We start from the raw sequence: 12526 nt of genomic DNA on the forward strand, positions 1-12526 counted from the left end.
GCCACACGGACCAGGGGCAATATCACCACTGTCAGGCTCTCAGGACCCAGAGCCCTGGCAAAGCAGAGCTACTGCTACCAAAGTGGGGTTGGCTTCAGGGCGGGGCGGAGTGGGCAATCTGTTGTGAAGGGCAGGGAGACGTGCCACCCACAGGGGAGCGGGCCAGACTCCCTCTAGAGTCCCTCTGGAGAAACATCAACCTATCAGTACCGTCTGTGCCTGCCTCTGCTGCCGTGGTAAATAGACCAAGACATTCAGCGCAGTCTGGGCCCTTGAGGAACTCACGTTTGAGTTGGAGAAAGGAAACACGGACACGTTTTTACATAATGAAGATGAAGCTGACCCCATGCAGTAGTCCCTGTATGCAGGCATTATATTGACAGGGGACTTCCACACCCACCGAGACGCAAGGGAGCTGTTTGGAAAATGCTTGTGCAGCTGGCCAAGAACAGGGCTCCTAGCTCCATTCACCTCTGGAGTTGGCCCAAACCTCTAGGGGGCCTCAAAGCGGGCATCATTTTCCTGGGGGATCTCCAACCTTCTACAGTCCTTCAGGTCTGCACCTCATCTCCAACCCTCCTGGCAGCGCTGCAGGGGAGTCTCAGCACATCCCTCTTATCTCCTTTGAGTGAACCCTGAGCCTTCTCACAGGCCTGTGTATCCCAGCCTTTACCACCAGGGGCCGCTATTTCCCTAACAGTGATGGGAGGAGCCCGGTCTCCGGGAGAGGCCGGGTCGCACAGGGAGAGGGGGTGGGAAGCGCTTCGATTCCACCTTGGATAGGTGTATCCATGCCTCTGGGAGGGTCGGGAACCTTTCCCGCCACACACAGCTGCCAGGAGTTCTATTAACAAAGGCTATAGAGGTTGTGGGGAACTATTTGTTGGTAAAATCATTGAGTGAAGGTGAAGATTTTTTTTTTTTTTTTCAGGGAGCCAGCAGATCAGGGTAGGGACTAGTTTAGGTTTACTATTATCATTAGGAATATCTTTTACCCCCCTCTTGGGAATTCTTCCCTAGGAAGGTTACACAAACATTTAAAAAGATTTTTAAAAATTAGAATATACTGATATAACGGCATGTTTTATTTTACAACAATGCGTTGTATGTAATGTTTTTCTTCACAGATTATCAGTTTGGGGACTTGGTGCTCCAGCATGCCACACAAAGTGGAGCCCAAACATCCTGTTTCTTTTTTTAATCAATCTTTGTAGAAAATCCTATTTCATATGGGTGAAAGGATGGATGCATTGATGCTATTTGATGAAATTAGGTATATTCTGGGTGAACTAAGAATCTGAGGAGGACAAGCCTCCTGCTTCCAGCTGTTTCTCTCCTCCTGCTCTCTGTGCAAGGGTGTGGGGGTGAGGCAGTGCTGCAGATACAGTCCCTGAACCAAGGGCTCTCAGGGCACCCACAGTATTTGTGAATCAGGCCAGCCTGACGCAGCTCCACCCACTGACCTGGAAGCCCCTGAACACTGTCTCGGACTGAGGGTAGAGGCTTGCTCATTTTTCAACCCCCACTCAACAACAACTCTCTAATCTTTTTTCTTTTCTGCTGCTTATGGTTTTCTTTTCCTTTTTGCCAGTACATGCTTTTGACCTGTCTCTTCATTTTTCTTGGTGAAACAAATAGCTTTGAGGCCAGCCCCTGTCTGTTTTCCTTACTATATACAACATTTCCCTTGCCTTTAACTGTGAGCCCAGAAGGCTTGGCTGGGGTCACTGAAATTGGCACATCTGGAGTCAGGAAAGTCAGGCTGTGGGGGAGACTGTCCTGAGCTTGAACTGAGTGTCTCTCACCTGAGTTCTGTCTTGTGAATCTCAGCAATTTTTCTTTCCAGCTTCTCTGAATGTTTAGGGAAAAACTGAAACTTGGAGCTGTAGCCTTCAGGGTGCTTCCCTGGGTCATAATCTCCAATCTCCGCTTGTAAAAAGGAAAACAGAAGAAAGCAATTTTAGAGATTGGCAAAGCAACAGAAGATTAACACACAGAGCGAAAGTCAAAGCAAGCACTGGATTTACAAATAACAGCACGTCTTGATTTACAAAGAACAGGCTGTGGGTAGGGCCGAGGGCATGCCTCTCAGGAGCATGCCCACATTTGTTTTCCCAGGAGAGCACACTGGGTTGATGTCAGGTCTAAGCGGAGAGCTAGTAGAGCTGACCCTGTGTTCTGAGGGCTCCACAAGTAAATTTGCAAAAAAAGAGAGGCCTACACTGTTGTCCTCACCCATTCAGTAATGAGAATATGGTCTGGGAGCAATGCTCTTTGTGATAACACAGGATACTGAGCTTGATTGGAAGACACAACTTCTTGGGCCTGAGATCGGAAGAAATATCGCTTTGAGGACTTTAGCAGGGAGACAGCAAGTTGATGAATGAGCCATGATGCAAATTCAGAACTGAACTCTCAGTCCACACCAAATGAAATCAAGGGAATAAACGTGAATAAATAGCCACTGAGGGCTGAGCAGGTACCAGGCACCCTGGAGAGGAGTGCGGAGTGGGGAACACTGGCTGTGACCAGAAAGTGCCACTGAGGTCAGCAGCTGCAGGTGCGGAGGCTGACTTCTCAGCTCCCTTCAGGGGGTGGGGCTTTCCCCAGATGTCCATCTTTAACACTGCTTGCTAAGTCCTCAGATCTTAGAGCTCTTTGCAGGCAGGGGTGGTGGTCTCCACAGTGTGTTCCTAGGTGAGAACCTAGCTTTGTCCACGTGAAGTACTCCACAGGGAATAAACATCATGGATATGTGAAGAGGAAGGGTGTTAAGAAGTTGTAGCTGCTTTGTGGTTGTCCTTTCTCCTTCCCAAGTGAGAACCATGACCAGTAGAGAGAGAAGTCTGTGCCCTGCCCTCACAGTTTCATGTTAATGCTTCCAAACCCTTGGGAATTTCTATTATTGAGCAAGAGACTAAAGGCTTCCCTGGGCCTAAAGTCTGGAGTGACTTTGAGCCATGGAGTCATTTATTATGATTTTATTTAGAAAGTTCCAAATGGACAACATTGATGATGGATTTCAATTTCCTTAAAGAAAAAAAATGAAAATTTCAATATGGTTGTCAGGGTAAACTGAAGGAAAGACTAGAGTTTAAAATTTCACTTAGATCGAACCAGGCTCTCCTTTAAAATGAAAGAAGCCTCTCTGGGTACCTTAGGGTTAGCAAGTACCTTCCTGTTCAGATGATTTTTAAAAATAGGAGTCTCAGAAGTCAAAGTTTTAATGGGCTGAGTTCTACATTCATAACGCAGCTATGATATTACTCTTGTCAGAAGAACTTTAGTTTCTGCTGGCAAGAAACTTCCAGGTTCTCTTCATAAAGTAGCTTCCTGGAGTTTACTGATTTCCAATTAAAAGTCACTTTCTTTGATGGAAATGTCATTATTTTAGTTCTATGGTACAAAACAATCCCGTGACAGTTTCCGGCCTAAGGACTAAAAGAAGTCTAGGAAGTGACACTTAGAGGTCCCCAGCATTTCATGAAAGGAAAAGGGATTCTATATGATGAGTGCTTCCCTTTCCCACTGTTTTTGCAGAAAAAGCCAGTCTGGGCACCAGCTGGGTACAGACTCAATTTTACCTCATTAGCATGTTAGGAAACGTGTTTGTTACATAGGAACATTTTTAACTTTGAGTCTTCTGAACAGAAAGGGCTCTGAAATAGATATCAAAATTCTAAGATGCTTCACATCTTTGAGATTTGCATGAAAGGAAAAAAAGGATTCAGATTACTCTCCAGATTCTCAGTAACTTTATCAACCACGGATGATAAACACCCTAAACACAGTGACAATGATTTGAAGGGCTGGCACAAAGGCCTCGGGTACAGTGTAGGGTTGAGTGGTCAGAGCTTTCTGGGTCTACAGGTCAAGGCAAAGCCCTGTAATTTGGACTCTGCTTCATGTTAGATGCATCGGTGTATATGCAAGAAGTAGTCATCTGTGGTAACTGCAATAATGTAATCCAGTAGTTAGCATGAAAAGCAAATTTATCCTGTCAAAAGTCATTACCTTGAAGGATATAAGCTGCTAGCAAAGCAGCATCTGACGTTTTGCAGAGGAGGCGACCATGGTAGAGATCCCTTTTGATCTGTAGGAAGACTAAATACCTGGAGAGAAAACAGAGAGTGAATTGTAAAGAACTTCTTTGCTTTAATGACAAAATCTCTGTCAAGACCCTTTTTACTATACTTAAAAAAAAATCTCAAAACATACCACAGAACAAATACATCTTCCATTTCCCTGAAGACTCTTTCAAGTACTTTGTTCTGAACTGATTTGAGGTTCAGTTCAAAACAACCTGTCAGTTTTTCTGTAGCTCAAAACAGAAATGGCATGTCTGGTAAAAACACTGTACCCCGGTACTGGGCTGTGGAAGGAGCCAACCCAGATGAATTCAGCGCCAAAAAAACTAAAAAAAAAAACCAAAAAACCTAAACAAGTGCTGGTGAGGATGTGGAGGAAGGGAACCCTCATGCACTGTTGGTGGGAATACAGACTTGTGCAGCCACTGTGGAAAACAGTATGGAGTTTCCTCAAAAAACTAAAAATGGAACTGCCATTTGACCTAGAGATCCCACTTCTGGGAACATAGCCTAAGAATCCCAAAACACCATTCAGAAGGAATACATGCACCCCTATGTTCATAGCAGCATTATTTACAATAGCCAAAATCTATAACTAGTCTAAGTGCCCATCAGTAGAAGAGTGGATAAAAAAGATTTGGTACATTTATGCAATGGAATACTACATGGCTATGAAAAAGAAGAAACTCTTACCCTTTGCAAAGCATGTGTGGACCTGGGGAATATTATGCCAAGTGAAATAAGCCAGTCAGAGAAAGACAAATACCATATTTCACCTGGACTCTAATGAACAAAACAAACTGATGAACAAAATAGGACCAGAGGCATGCATACATGGAGCAGGCTGACAGATCTCAGAGGGGGGGAGGGGAGTGCAGAACTGGAAGAGATTAGCCAAAGAACATATATGCATATGTACACAGCCCATGGACACAGAGAACAATGTGGTAAAGGCCTGGGGGGCAGGGGGAAAAGGGTAGAGAGAAATGGGGGTCTTCTGTAATAGTGTCAACAATTAAAAAAATTTTTGAAAAAAAAATGCCTATGTTGGAAGAGAGGGGCCAACTAGGCCTCTTTCCACCTTGGACTCTGGCTGATGTTCCTTCTTAAGAAGCAGAATGGAAGATGAAGGAGCTAGCTCAAGGAAGAGCGCTGCCTTGGCTTGTCAAGAGAACCTGTCCATCTGTGGAATAGCCTTCAGTTATTGGCAAAAGCCAGGCAGACTGCTCAGAATTGGATAAGGTGTGAGAAGAGGCATGGATGAAGGAAGCACAGAAACTGTGGTTCACGATTCTTCAAGTACAGGAAGCTCTCACCTCAGGTGGAAGCAGGACATCAAGAGCAATAGCTAATAGCAACAACAGGTAGTGAACACTTACTATCTGCCAGTCCAGGGGTTATGCACTTTACAAGCAATATCTCATCTAAGTCTCTCATAACGCTTTGAGACAGGTACTATTATTATCCTCCCAACCCCTACCCCAATATTAAGATAAAGGAACTGAGGCTCAAGTGATTTTCACATGGGCACACAACTGGTAAGGGACAGAGCCAGGATTCAAATCCATGACTGTCAGACACCTAAGGCTGGCTCTTAATCACTGTGCTGCACTTGCCCTCCTTGCACTATAACTGCTGCACAGTCTCACAAGTATTTGATGGACCCTGTCTCAGTAGAATGGGATTGTTGACCTTCCATTTTGAAAATGTCTTTACAAGAAGAGGTGTCTGTTAACAACCTCACTGGTACTCTGGGAAGAGCAAAAGCCAGGGATAGCACACCCTTCAGCGAGTCACCTACTGCAGTGGCTCCTGGCCACAGGGGCATCCATGGTGGTTTAAAAATATGTCCGCCAATTCTGTGCTACTCCTCATCTCCAGAGGTAGAGCTTAATTCCCTCCCTTTGAGTGTGGGTTGGCTGGTCTCAGTGACTTGCTTCTAACAAAGAGACTAAAGCAGAGTGGAGTGTCTGACATCTGAGACGAGGTCAGAAAGTCACTGCATCTTCCCCCTTGTTCTCCCTTTCTCTTGGATCACTTATCCTGCTTGAGGACACATAGTAGCCCCTTAGAAAGGGCCATGTGGAGAGGAACTGAGGCCTTTTGCCAACAGCTAGCAAGGAACTGACACTTTCTGCCAACAGCCCTGTGAGTACACTGTCTTAGAAGTGAACCCTCCAGTCAAGCCTTGGGATGACGGCAATCCAGAGACCCCGAGCCAGAACCCCCCAGCTAAACTACTCCAGAATTCCTGAACCACAAGAACTGAGAGATAATACACGCTTGTTAGTTTAAGTTAGGTTCTGTGGCACTTGTTAGACAGCCCCAGACAACGACAGCATCCCTAGGGGAGGAACGGACATAGTAAAATTCCCTTAAATTATATCAATCTGAATCAAAAAGAAAGTGGGCCCTCCCTGGACAACTAGAGGTTTCCACAGCTCCTGTTTTCAGCTGAAGAATGAAACAGAAGATTCCAGGCTCACATGATGACGTGGCAATGCTCAAAAGAAAGGGGGCCACTAACAGTCCAACTCCTGGGGTGAGAAGGGATACCAGCATGTGACTCTGAGGGCCTTGGCCTTGGTGATTCAAGTAACTAACAAACAGAAATTAAGAAGCAAGCAAACTTCTTCTCTCCCAAGGCCTTGCTGCTCAGAGTGTGGCCCGAAGATCAGCATCATCTGGGAGCTAGTTGGAAACGGAGACTATAGGCCTATCCTATACCTACTGAACCATTTTAATAAGATCCTAAGTAATTTGTATATAGAATAAAGCTTAAGCATCCTTCTAACCACATCAGGATGTACTCCCCTCCTCAAAACAAAGAGCCGGTGAGTATTATAGTCTGGAAGTTATTAATAAGAGCTCCCTCCATCACCGCAACCACCATCGCCAGCACCACCCTGCCTCCGTGTGTGCCAAAAAAAACTGAAGGAAAAAGAAACCACACAGAGTGGAATACTAAGATGGATCTACCACACAGTGTGTGGGAGAGAGGGAGAGGGAGAGGAAGGGGAAAGGAGGGAAAGGGAGGGGGAGATGGGGAGAGGGCTTCTCTGCTTCTCACTGTCCCCAACTCCTGCCTTCCACAGGCTTTGGTGGGACCTGGAAGCAAACCACACATGCTCTCATTTAATCCTCACAACACTGAGGTGACGAGGATGTGACTACTGTGTTTTATCCCTCACAGATGAGGAAACTAAATGGTCAGAGATATGGTCGCTTGCCTTGTCACACAGCTAGTTAAAGAAAAACCTGGAATATGAACCCAGGGTTTTTGAACCCATTTTGATTCCTTAGCCCAGGGTCTGCAAAGATAGCTTGCCACCAGTTTCCAATGAAATAAAATACAGTTTATTGGCATGCAGATGTGCTTTTGCTCTGCAATGGCAGAAATGAGTAGTTGTGACAGAATTCACATGGCCCACAAAGCCTAAAATGTTTACTATCTGGCCCTTCACAGAGAGTTTGCCAACCCAGCTTAGACTCCGCTGGGCTCAAGTGATAGTCATTGACTCGAAGGAATAAATAACCTGAAAATTCCATTCACTCGTGCATGTATTAGTTCATTCTGTTCACATATTTTTGAGCACCTGCTCAAACATGTGCCAAGCAGTGGGCTTCTTTAGAAGGTGGGGCCTCATTTGTACTCAGTTTCTTTCTATTACTTGATCTTTCCAAAGAGTTCATACACCTGCAGTCCCTATTAAAAGCTAAACCTGGTGCCTAATCCCCATTTTCTCTGCCTTGTCCCCAGCTCAGACAAGAAAATCTATTTATTACTTTAAAAAATGACAAAAGAGATTAATCAGGCTTTGGCAACTAAATTTATCATCTGGTAAGAATCCAAGAGATAATAAATTGAAGCACAGTTCTTCACTCCCTACTCTACCCTCCCCCGCCCCCCCCTTCAGCTTGCCTTTATGGGAAAGGACGAGACTGGTGAAATTGAGGACCAATATTGCTGGGAAAAGCACACTGACAGCTAAATTAGTTTGGCAGTAGAGTGGAGTGGAGGGCTCTAAGCCAGGAATGAATTATGGGTATTGAGTAGGGCCAGGGCAGGTACCTGCTCTCTTAAGATCAGCAGGGATGTGAATGAAGAACATGATGCAGCTGATTCTAAGGCCTCCACTGAACTCAGGGAGGGGGAGGCAGGAAGCCTCCGAATCAGGCTCAGGCACCCTGTGGCTCACACTCCTGACAACGCTTGGAAACTGCATTCTAGGGAAGAAAGGCCAGTGAGAGGCACAGCAGGGAAAATAGTTGAGGACTATGGTCAGCAGGACTGCATGCAGGAGAGGGAGGAGCTCACACACTGGTCAGAGTCCTTGAGGTTTGCTGACTTGCTGAGAGGCTCCACCTTGTTCCTCCTGCCTTGCTGACTTGGGCGATTACCTAAGATGGCTTTCTCTGAGTTCTCAAAAGTTAGCTGTTTCAATCTTAGGGAGTCTTGCTGGAAGGGAACGGGGACAGAAAAGGCATGGGGATCATCAGAAAAGAAGGGCCTTTCACATACACAAAGGAGAAAAGCCAGAGCTAACCGTACTTGTGCCCCATAAGCAGAGCCCATGGTGCCCATGACCATGGAATCAACCTGGCAATACACAGATATCGAGCCTTTTCTCAGTGCAAGTCTTATAGGGAGGGGGTGTGATTATGAAGTAGAAGACCTTGTATAGTGGTTAATCCTCCCAACAATTCTATGAGCTAGCTATTACTTCCTCATCTTATAAAGGAGGAATCTGAAGGTCAGAGAGGTTAAATATCTTATGTCCAAGGCCACGTAATCAGGAAAGTGACAAACAGGATCTGAGCTCTAAAGTCTATGCTGCTTCTTGGGTAGGTGGGTCTGTATATTAGTATGATGCAGTGACATTTGATTTAGAAAAGCATGTTGTTAGAAGCTCCTCCTAAGGGCCAAGATAACCATATAATTTTGTCCTTTAATCAAATCAGAAAGCCATGTGTCTGCGGTGCCCTCACTGGGTTGTATTCGACCAATCCTTCTCACCAGCTGTTGATCAGTGAGGTGCAGACCCGGCAACCCTGATGTGTGGCGTTAGGAGGCAAAATGCTAGGCTCTCAGCAAAGATGTGTTAAGTGTAGTCTGACATGGACAGAGCGTGGACCCTGGGTCTGCCCTGGCATCATCACCTCTCTCAACAGAACGAGCCAGGGAGAGTGGAGGGGAGAGCTAAGGCAAACACTCTGGAGATCATGAGCAAGGCAGGCTAGTGCTTTGCCAAAACTCCTCTCTGTGGTGAAATGTATTAGTTTACCCTCACTGTTCTGCCTGTATCTACAGGATTGCTTATTAATATGGATGAGCTTGGTTTTTAGAAGCAAAGTGGGAGCCGCATCCGCTTCCGTGTGGATGAGCAGAGCCTGTCGCTTCCATGTCCGGTAAGGAACATGAAGTCTGACCTCAACTCCACTCCTCACTGCCCTCAGGGCGCACTGCTCCATGCACCCAGAGGAAACCACCTTCCTGATCCTCTGACCAGATCCTATCGTTGCCTGACCCTCTGTGGGGACCCATGTAAAGAAACCACTTTCCCTCCCTGCCCCACTGCTTTGCTTTCTTTGCACTACTTGTTCTGATTCTTGCCCTTTTCTCTCCCCATTTTCTCCTTTTTCTTCTCAGAGAAACTTCTGCTCCTTTTACCAGATGGAAAGGTAGTGGCATGCTCTTTAGAACATGAAGTGAAAATAATTCCATAGTCTTCCTTCCTTCCTCCCTCCTTTTTCTTTTCTTTTCTTTTTCTTTCTTCTTTTTTCTTTTTTATTTTCCCAAGCAGTTCAGAATCTGGAAGTAAATCTCAAAGCCTTACAGGCCAGTCTATATGACTGGCAATGGCCTCATCCCAATCTGTGCTGTCTGTGAGGTTTTAGGGAGTGGATGGAGCTGGCAGAGCTGTTTCTTCCTCAGCTCTAGAATGTCTTGGCATGGCCCCTTCACCTGTGGCCCCACCCCCTCCAAGGTAAAATCAAGATTTTGCTTATGTCAACATTAGATCTTTCTAATATAAAAATTAAGGGTCCCTGTTACATAGAGTTCCTAATGAGGCAATACTTTTAGAGTGAATTTGGCTCAGAGATACAAAACACTGGGAAGTGTTTGAAGCTCCTATTCACTGACCCTCTTATAGATGGCTGTGGACACAGAGGTTCTTTCTCATCCTCAAGTGGTGCTGGATGAAATGGGGTCCATTCCCTGCTGCCGTCTGCTCTCCCCAGAACATGCTGCCCACAATGAGCTGTCAGCACACTAGCGTGTGCCCACGTGGATTTAAAATCCTCAGTATTTCCCAGCTGCTTTTTCAGTGTTGTGCTGAAAAGTACAATTAGGCCACTGGAGCCTATTTCACATCCTCCCCCCCCCAAAAGTCAGTGACACAGCCTTCTCCAAAACTGTCCAGAGTGGCCACATTACAGGTAAAAGAAAAAATGCATTTGATTAGTTACTCCAGATCACTTTGAGGATGATCAAACCAAGATGAAGTATTCACACTTCTTGAAGGAAGATGTTCACTATGTTCTAATTCTACTGAGGGGTGAGCAGAAAAAGCATGTGGAAATGAAATACAAAAGAAGAAAGGTTATATTTAGGAAGAATTCCTTGCCTATAAAAGTTAGGAGCTTCCGAAATACAGGATCTGAGAGGTTCTAGTCCCTCTCACCCATCCTCTCCAATAGGCCTTAATGGCTGAAAAGGTAAGTTTGGCCTCACCTGGTTATTTCTTCTTTCAGGGCGGCAGGGTCTGCAGGGTAAAACTTCACACGGAAACACATGGTGAATGGAGGCTGGGCTGCAGGGAAAAAGAGGTGCCCATCAGGGAAGACCCTCTTTCCCAGAGATGACTGGGTTCCCTTTCCCACCAGGCTGCATCAGCCTCTGAACCCTCAGAAAAAAATCCTCAGATGTTTAGGGCAACTTACACTCCAAACAGTGGAAAATCACCAGACATACTACAAGTGGAACGTTGCATCCCACCCTCCCCAGGGAAAGGCTTGAGTCTTTTCTTGGAGAATACTTACATCTCAATTGTTTCACCACAGACTTTGTAAACTCCAACCAATGCTGAAACAGAGAACACAGAACAAGAAAACCCTAATGAGAAGCAGTGTCAAATATAGCTTGTTTAATCCGATACAAATAACCAGACAGATTGTATAGCCAAGGGTGAAAGCAGCCGAAAAGCTTGTAATATGTAGGCTTGGAGAGTAGAGTGATGATTTTCTAAAAAGTTTCCCAGGGAACCAGCTGTGAAGGGGAGAAGAGTTCCAGCTTCTGAGGCCATTTCTGGGCTTCCCTGGCAATGCCACCTTCCACGGTAGGGTACCAAAGTCCACAGTGGGGTGCCAGAGTTCTGAGCCCTGTTTCTGGCATGCCAGCAGGCACAAGTGAGTCCATTATGGGTGATGGGAACAAGACCCTACCTGGCATGAGTGGGGATGTGCTGGCTTTAATGAGTTGTGTTTGTGCTATATGCCAACATTTTTTTTTTTTTTTTTTTTTTTGGCAAGAGGACAGAGGCTACTGGTAGCAGCTCTACAAAGTACTGACAGATAGAATTTCATAAATGGAGAGAAGGCAGGGATGGCTGGTGTAGATTCCATTTTTGTTTGGGTAACACAGATTGCCAAGCTCTGTGTTAAAGATACATGCTCGGGATTACTTGGCATCCAGGGACGTTGAAAGTCTGCCTCATAAGATAACTAACCACAACCAATGTGTAGGATGATGTCCTGTGTCCCTTGGAATTTCATGGAGGCAGGACAGAGCAGCAATGCATTTTCCCCATCGTACTTATGTTTAGGGAAGGAAGCAGCGAGGCTACTCTATGTCTGTTTCCCAGTTCTATACGCGTGCTTTAGAAAATGCAGTATTGATATTTGCTGCTTTTACGCTAATGAGGAACCATAACAATTTGTGGAGAGCTAGAACTACTGTTATTTGGGTTCGGTTATCTGGAGGTAGCTTAAAACCATTAGTCATAAGCTCTGTGAGGGCTGAAAACTGTCTTGTTTACACTGTATTGCCTGGGCCCAGCACAGAGTTCCATATGCAGCTGTCAAAGGGACAAAAGAACCTGGTCCACACCTCCCTCTTTTCTGGCTACTTCCAGTTAGTGTAACATCTTGGCACAGTTCTCTTCGCAGGAAGGCAGGCGGGGCCACGCGGATGGCATCCTGGCTTCCCTTGATTCCCAGCTCTCACCTTCAGGCTGGGCTCTGGCTCATGCAGTTAATGGGCCCACTAAGAGCTGGTCCTCCTGTCAGCTCCACGTGGATAATCTGGGCTGACATTCTGCTCCCTGGCTTCCTCTGATCTGAGTTCCCACGAGGCTGGCAACTCATTATAGCCACTCAAGGTGGTTAAGAGGTCCTTCTCACATTACACGGCCCATGGCAGCTCAGCTTCACAGGGA

The 12526-nt window shown here is 45.8% G+C and overlaps 1 protein-coding gene across 5 annotated transcripts in view; it reads right to left on the reverse strand.

Annotated features, from left to right (window-relative positions):
• The window catches only part of FRMD5 (FERM domain containing 5), a 287084-nt gene that overhangs the window by 25341 nt on the left and 249217 nt on the right, over positions 1-12526 (reverse strand). For all 5 annotated transcript variants that reach the window (XM_090270518.1, XM_090270519.1, XM_090270521.1 and 2 more), the window contains exons 3-6: positions 11133-11175; positions 10825-10903; positions 4015-4112; positions 1806-1929 (exon numbers count right to left, since the gene is read on the reverse strand). In XM_090270518.1, the coding sequence (XP_090126644.1) occupies positions 1806-1929; positions 4015-4112; positions 10825-10903; positions 11133-11175 (344 nt within the window). The remainder of the gene's footprint in view (positions 1-1805; positions 1930-4014; positions 4113-10824; positions 10904-11132; positions 11176-12526) is intronic.

The sequence above is a fragment of the Furipterus horrens genome, unplaced genomic scaffold, assembly GCF_987537825.1.
Source record: "Furipterus horrens unplaced genomic scaffold, mFurHor1.1.pri manual_scaffold_3, whole genome shotgun sequence".
NCBI lineage: Eukaryota > Metazoa > Chordata > Mammalia > Chiroptera > Furipteridae > Furipterus > Furipterus horrens.